Genomic DNA, 6,052 nt, shown 5'->3' on the forward strand with positions numbered 1-6,052 from the left:
AGCACTTTGGAAAGCCGAAGTACGGTGGATCGCTTGAGCCCAGGAGTTTGAGACCAGCCTAAGCAAAATGGCAAAACTCCATCTCTACAAAAAATACAAAAATTAGCCAGGCTGGTGGTACGTGCCTGTGGTCCTAGCTAGTCAGGAGGCTGAGGTAGGATAAGCACCTGAGGCCACAGAGGTTGAGGCTGCAGTGAGCTGTGACTGCACCACTGTACTCCAGCCTAGGTGACAGTGAGATCCTGTCTCAAAAAAAAAGGTTTTTGCTGGTTTCTACAGGTCAAGCGTCAGTTTTCTCAAATATCATATTCTTCAGATATTTCTCCCTGATGCTCACTTCCTGCTAGATACTCTAAGTGAGCTTTTCCACACCCTTAATGAACAATTGCATATCAAAGGCTCCCAAATCTCTCTCACCATCCTTTATCTGCACAGACATGTAGCCAACTACCCACTATTCATCTCAATAACCCCAAAGTGCATGAAATGTAACATTTTCTAATCTGACCTATGAATCTTTCCTCTCAAACCTGCTGCCCCTCCCTTCCATACACAGAGTAACCATTTGTTTAAACTTATGCATTTTATCTTGTACTCTATCACACAGAAGTAGATGGCATGATCAATTGCTAAAGGCTCAGTTACAGTAACAACTGAGAAACCTCCCATGGGATGCTGCCTTAAATTAGTAGACAATATATAGGATTATCTCTCCCAGCCAAAACAGAACTGGGAACCAAGGGTTGAAAGTTGGAGTGACTACTCTCACTATTATACCAAAAAGGCCATGGAAGGAATTTTTTTGTTTTTTTTGGGGGGGACAGAGTTTTGTCTTGTTGCCCAGGCTGGAGTGCAGTGGCACAATCTTGGCTCACTGCAACCTCTGCCTCCCGTGTTCAAGTGATTCTCTTGCCTCAGCCTCCCAAGTAGCTGGGATTATAGGTGCCCGCCACCATGCTCAGCTAATTTTTTGTATTTTTAGTAGAGATGGGGTTTCACCATGTTGGTCAGACTGGTCTCGAACTCCTGACCTCAGGTGATCCACCCACCTGTCTCCCAAAGTGCTGGGATTACAGGTGTGAGCCACCGTGCCCAGCCATGGAAGGAATTTTTGCCTCCTGTCTCTGATCCTGGGTTCAGTGTGTTGAGAGGTCCTAGTGCCTAAGTGAAGAATGCATCCAGCAGGGCATATACTCATGATTCCATTCCATTGGAAGTTGAGGTTACCTCTTGACCACCTTGAGCTCCTCATCCCAAAGAACCAAAAAGCAGCGAAAGGGGTCCTCTTCTGGCTGGAATGAATCATTTCAACTACCAAAGAGAAAATTAAAGCTTTGCTATACAATACGGACAAGAATCACATCTGAAATCTAGGGGATTTCCTGAGATGCCTCTCAGATCCCCCCTAACAGTCCTAGGCAACAGAAACTGCAACAACCCAATAAAGACATGAACAGCACTGAACGTCCTAAAGAAACAAGGGTCTAGGTCATCCCAATAGAAATGTCAGCAGAAGGAAAAGGAAACACCAAAGGAGTGGAGAAATAAAGCAGTGTATATCAACTTCGGCCATGCTACCAGCTAAGGGAAGCAGGGACTGTTACAATTTAGTTTTACACTATTTCTTTCAACCACTTTTCTTTCCACTATCTTGCATAAAAGACGCTAGAGGTGACTAATATTTTAGGTGGGAACAGGGCTGAACTGTCATCTCTCACACTAACAGAATAGCTCAGGCGTTAGCAAACTCTCTCTTAAAGGGCCAGATAGAAATATTTTAGGCTTTGTGGGTCACACAGTCTGTCTCAGCTACTCACCTCTGCCAGTGTAGCTCAAAAACCTCCATAGTCAATATAACTAAATGGGAATGGCTGTGTTCAGGTAACAATTCACTTAAAAAGTAAGTAGTCAACCATTGCCAACTCTTTCAGTGGCTCATAGAACTTTGTAAGTTCCCCATGTTAGGAGCATTAGCTTTTCATCTCAACCAAAGACAATAGTGAATGTGTTGGGGTTAAAAAGATAGACTGTTCTGATTATTCTCCTTTTGCCCCTCCTGATCTGCTCTCTACGCTACTCAATACCCTAGGAGTTTCATTAACTGGGCTCTACCCTTCTAGATGGGTTGGTCCAACAGTTTCCACAAAAAGGAAACTGGAAAGCAGAAGGAAAGCAAGTTTATATTAATTACCCCAGATTCCTTTCTGCCAGGCTGCAGGTAAGCAGTAGCTTCATTCTTCTATTAAAAGACACAGTTCCTACAAGGTAACTCTTTCCATGGCTACAGTAGGTTCTAGTAACTTCCCCTTCCCTTTGTTGTTTCAGGCCTGGAAGTGGCAACTGTTCCTCACTGTTAATAGCTCAGAGGGTTCCTCCACCTCATGTTGGTTTCTGTTAACTCTGTTCTAAATAGTCCATTCATTTCCCTCAATTAGCATATATATATATATATATATATGCCATTTACTTCCTGCCAAGATCCTAACCCACACAACATCCAACCAAAGTTTCCAGTGGGAAACTTAAGTCATCCACAACCCCTTTATAGCAGTCCTGAAAAAGTCATGTGTAACTTCTGTCTATTGATTCCTGTGGGACAACACAGGTGGAAGGGGGAATGACAGATGTAAAGAAAGTGCATCGAACTCTTATCATTTGCCAACTTTATGCCCTTAAGAAAGTTACTTAACCTCCATTCTTTTAGCTGCCTCAATTATGCCTTAATCCTAATATGAGGATTAAAATATTATCTACCTCATAAGGTAATTATGAAGATTGAGTTAATACACATAAACCTTAGAAGATACTTTACATATATTAATGGCTAAATATATGTTCACTAATTCAATCATGTCAACTCTATTTCAATTCCATTTTCACAAAGGCTATCTTCATTTAGGACTTCACCATTTCTCCCCTAGATTACTGCAGTAACCTCTGAACTAGACTCCCTAATTCCCTTGTGTTTCCAACCCAATTCATACAACATAATACAACTCAAGTATCCTACTATAAGATACAAGGTACATAACTTAGGGAAGACTGCATGAGAAATTCCATAAATGAGGAGACTAGATTTAATAAACCTTTTAGGAACATTACAAATCTAAGATTCTATGACTCTTATGAAAAGTGACATTTTTCTATCTATTCAGCTTATCCTAAGTAAACATGTACATACATGGGTAACAAATCTGACAGAGAAGTTGATACCATCACTCAAGGAAAACCAGCTCTCATTAACATTTTAGTCTATGTAATAAAGGTAGCCCTAAGAAAGTAAATTAAATAAATACTTGAGTTTTCAGCCAGGTGCAGTGGTTCATGCCTGTAATCCCAGCATTTTGGGAGGCAGAGGCAGGTGAATCACTTGAGGTCAGGAGTTCGAGACCAGCCTGGCCAACATGGAGAAACTCTGACTCCACTAAAAATAAAAAAATAAGTCGGGCGTGGTCGTGCACACCTGTAATTCAAGCTACTTGGGAGGCTGAGGTAGGAGAACTACTTGAACCCAGGAGGTGGAGGTTGCAGTAAGCCAAGATCACAGCACTGCACTCCAGCCTGGGTGACAGAGCGAGACTCTGTCTCAAACAAACAAACAAACAAAAAACTTGAGTGTTCAAGCTTTTTCCTAAAATTGATTATATCAGCAATTCATACATCTAAATTGTGTTGGGGGGTGGGGGGAGGTAGAGGGTTTCTAGATCTCAAATTCTCTGTCTAAAACTTCATTACAAAGCAACATCACCTAGTCAAGAAGCAAAAGTAGCCTCTTAGAAGCCAAGTCAGTGAGTGTATTAATCTTAATCTTTTTCATAGAAGAAATGTCCCTATGGTCTTATACTTGTTTCATGCACAATTATAAAATGCTTGGCTATACAGGCTTTCACATTATATACCAGATAAAGAGTAATAAAATTTTAATTAGGAAATTGAAAAAAAAGGAAAGGGAGAATTTGGGAGGCGATAGGTATTAGTAGAAGGACCATGGAACTTGTAATCATACAGACCCTAATTTTAATTCTTACCTATTCTCGAAACAATTATCTGGAAGACTATAAACTTTCTAAGTACTGTGAGGGGTGGATTGTTACTCTTTATAGTGGACTTGTTACTGTTTACAATTGTTGAGAATAAACTTACCACAACAGATTTTCTCTGGAAATTTATGTTGTTGATGCAGACGACCTGATGGGTTGTATATTAATAAATATAAAAAGAAAATAAGGAAGAAATAATTTTTATTATTAAAGTATAATTATATCCAAGTATAAATTAGGACTATGTTCTAAGTAATTCAAACTTGCATGTCAATATTTCATTTTAAAACTCTACAAATCGGGGCCTGGTGCGGTGGCTCACACGCCTGTAATCCCAGCACTTTGGGAGGCCGAGGCAAGCAGATCATGAGGTCAGGAGTTCGAGCCCAGCCTGGCCAATAGAGTGAAACCCAGTCTCTACTGAAAATACAAAAGTCAGCCGGGCATCGTGGCACATGCCTGTAATCCCGGCTACTCAGGAGGCTGAGCTAGTAGAAAAGCTTGAGCCCGGGAGGTGGTGGCTGCAGTGAGCCGAGATCGCGTCGCTGCACTCCAGCCTGGGCGACAGAGAGAGACTCCATCTAAAAAAATAAAAAATTAAAAAAAAAACAAAACACCTCTACCAATTGGGATGATTTTTACAAATCTAGCAACAGTCACGAAAACAGATTTTACAGAAATACAATCTAGTACTTAGAAAAAAACTTAAGTAACCTGCAACGGGAATTAAATTTGCTGAATAACACTGTCATTCAAAACATTTTTACCTTACAAACACCATTTCCATCCAACTAGTAAATTCTAGTTTCCCAGGCCCACCAAGTCAATTTCAAGCAATCACAAAATGTAATTAATGGCAACAAAACCAAAAGGAAGGAAGGGAAATGAAAAAATACTTATAATTTATATGGCCTTGGGCTTTCAAAGCCCTTGTCTCCTTTCTTCCTGTTCATTCTGGCGGGCTCTACACCAGTCAGCGGCATGAAGTGGTCCCGCGGAGCTTGGCTTCCCGGCTTCCCGGTGGGATACAGGGCATTACTGGTCTTTGGCACCTCACACTCCCCGCTCCCCTGCGGTCCCCAAAAGTCACGTCTCGCAGCCGGCCAGTCCCCAGGGGAGCGAACTGAAGGGTGCTGCCCGTCTCAACCTCGATCCTTCGACTAGCTCCTAGAAGCCGCCGTCAACAAGCTTCTGTCACAGAGATGCTCCTCTCCGCAAATGCTCAAAGCGACCATCGGCCGACATCTTGTCTGAAACCTCTGACCTCCGACGTCAGCGGAAGTGGAACAGCGGTGGGGGTAGAACTAGGAAGTCTAGTCAATGGGCAGGGCTTGCGATTTTCGCCTGTGCCTTATCGTAAAAAATTGTTAAAATTTAGGAAAGCGAAGAAACTATTTGGTGGATGAAGCGAGAACAGCAGCAACAAAAGGAGGAAAGGTAGTTTTCTAGTACAAGCATATTAAGAAGAATGGAGGACAAAGTTTGCGAAGAGCCAGTTATAAATAGGCTGGGGCAGGGTGCTAGTAACCGGGCGGGGTGGGGTGGTGGGAAGTCTCCCTAAATCAGAAGGTGCGTGCCTCTGGCTTGCTGTGTCAACAGACACACTGGGTCCGGTGATTTAAGCTCTAAAATATGTGATTAGACTGCAGGTAGTCTAAATGTCAAAACTCCAGCACTCCAGAGCTCTCACTAGGCACTGCTGCCTTAGTATTTATTTTAAAATATAGATTACAAGGCCAGGCGCAGTGGCTCACTCCTGTAATCCCAACACTTTGGGGGGCCGAGGCGGGCCGATAATTTGAGGTCAGGAGTTCGAGACCAGCCTGACCAACATGGTGAAACCTCGTCTTTACTAAAAATTATACAAAATTAGCTGGGCGTGGTGCACGCCTGTAATCCCAGCTACTTGGGAGGCTGAGGCATGAGAATTGCTTGAACCCGGGAGACGTAAGTTGCAGTGAGCTGAGATGGTTCCACTGCACTCCAGCCTGGGCGACAGAGCCGAGACTGTC

At 42.6% G+C, this 6,052-nt stretch overlaps 1 protein-coding gene across 6 annotated transcripts in view; it reads right to left on the reverse strand.

Annotated features, from left to right (window-relative positions):
- The window catches only part of TAF2 (TATA-box binding protein associated factor 2), a 104,728-nt gene extending 99,401 nt beyond the window's left edge, over positions 1–5,327 (reverse strand). For 3 of the 6 annotated variants that reach the window (XR_004185921.1, XM_031669711.1, XM_031669710.1), the window contains exons 1-2: positions 4,941–5,326; positions 4,144–4,198 (exon numbers count right to left, since the gene is read on the reverse strand). Coding sequence is in view for 4 of the 6 variants with exons in the window: in XM_031669711.1 (XP_031525571.1) it covers positions 4,144–4,198; positions 4,941–5,023 (138 nt within the window). In the remaining 2 variants the exon portion in view is untranslated. Of the gene's footprint in view, positions 1–4,143; positions 4,199–4,940 lie in introns of all 6 variants that reach the window. The other 3 variants (XR_004185920.1, XM_031669712.1, XM_031669713.1) reach the window with 3 other exon arrangements.
- Positions 5,328–6,052: the final 725 nt, after the last annotated feature.

The sequence above is a fragment of the Papio anubis genome, chromosome 8 (genome assembly GCF_008728515.1).
Source record: "Papio anubis isolate 15944 chromosome 8, Panubis1.0, whole genome shotgun sequence".
NCBI lineage: Eukaryota > Metazoa > Chordata > Mammalia > Primates > Cercopithecidae > Papio > Papio anubis.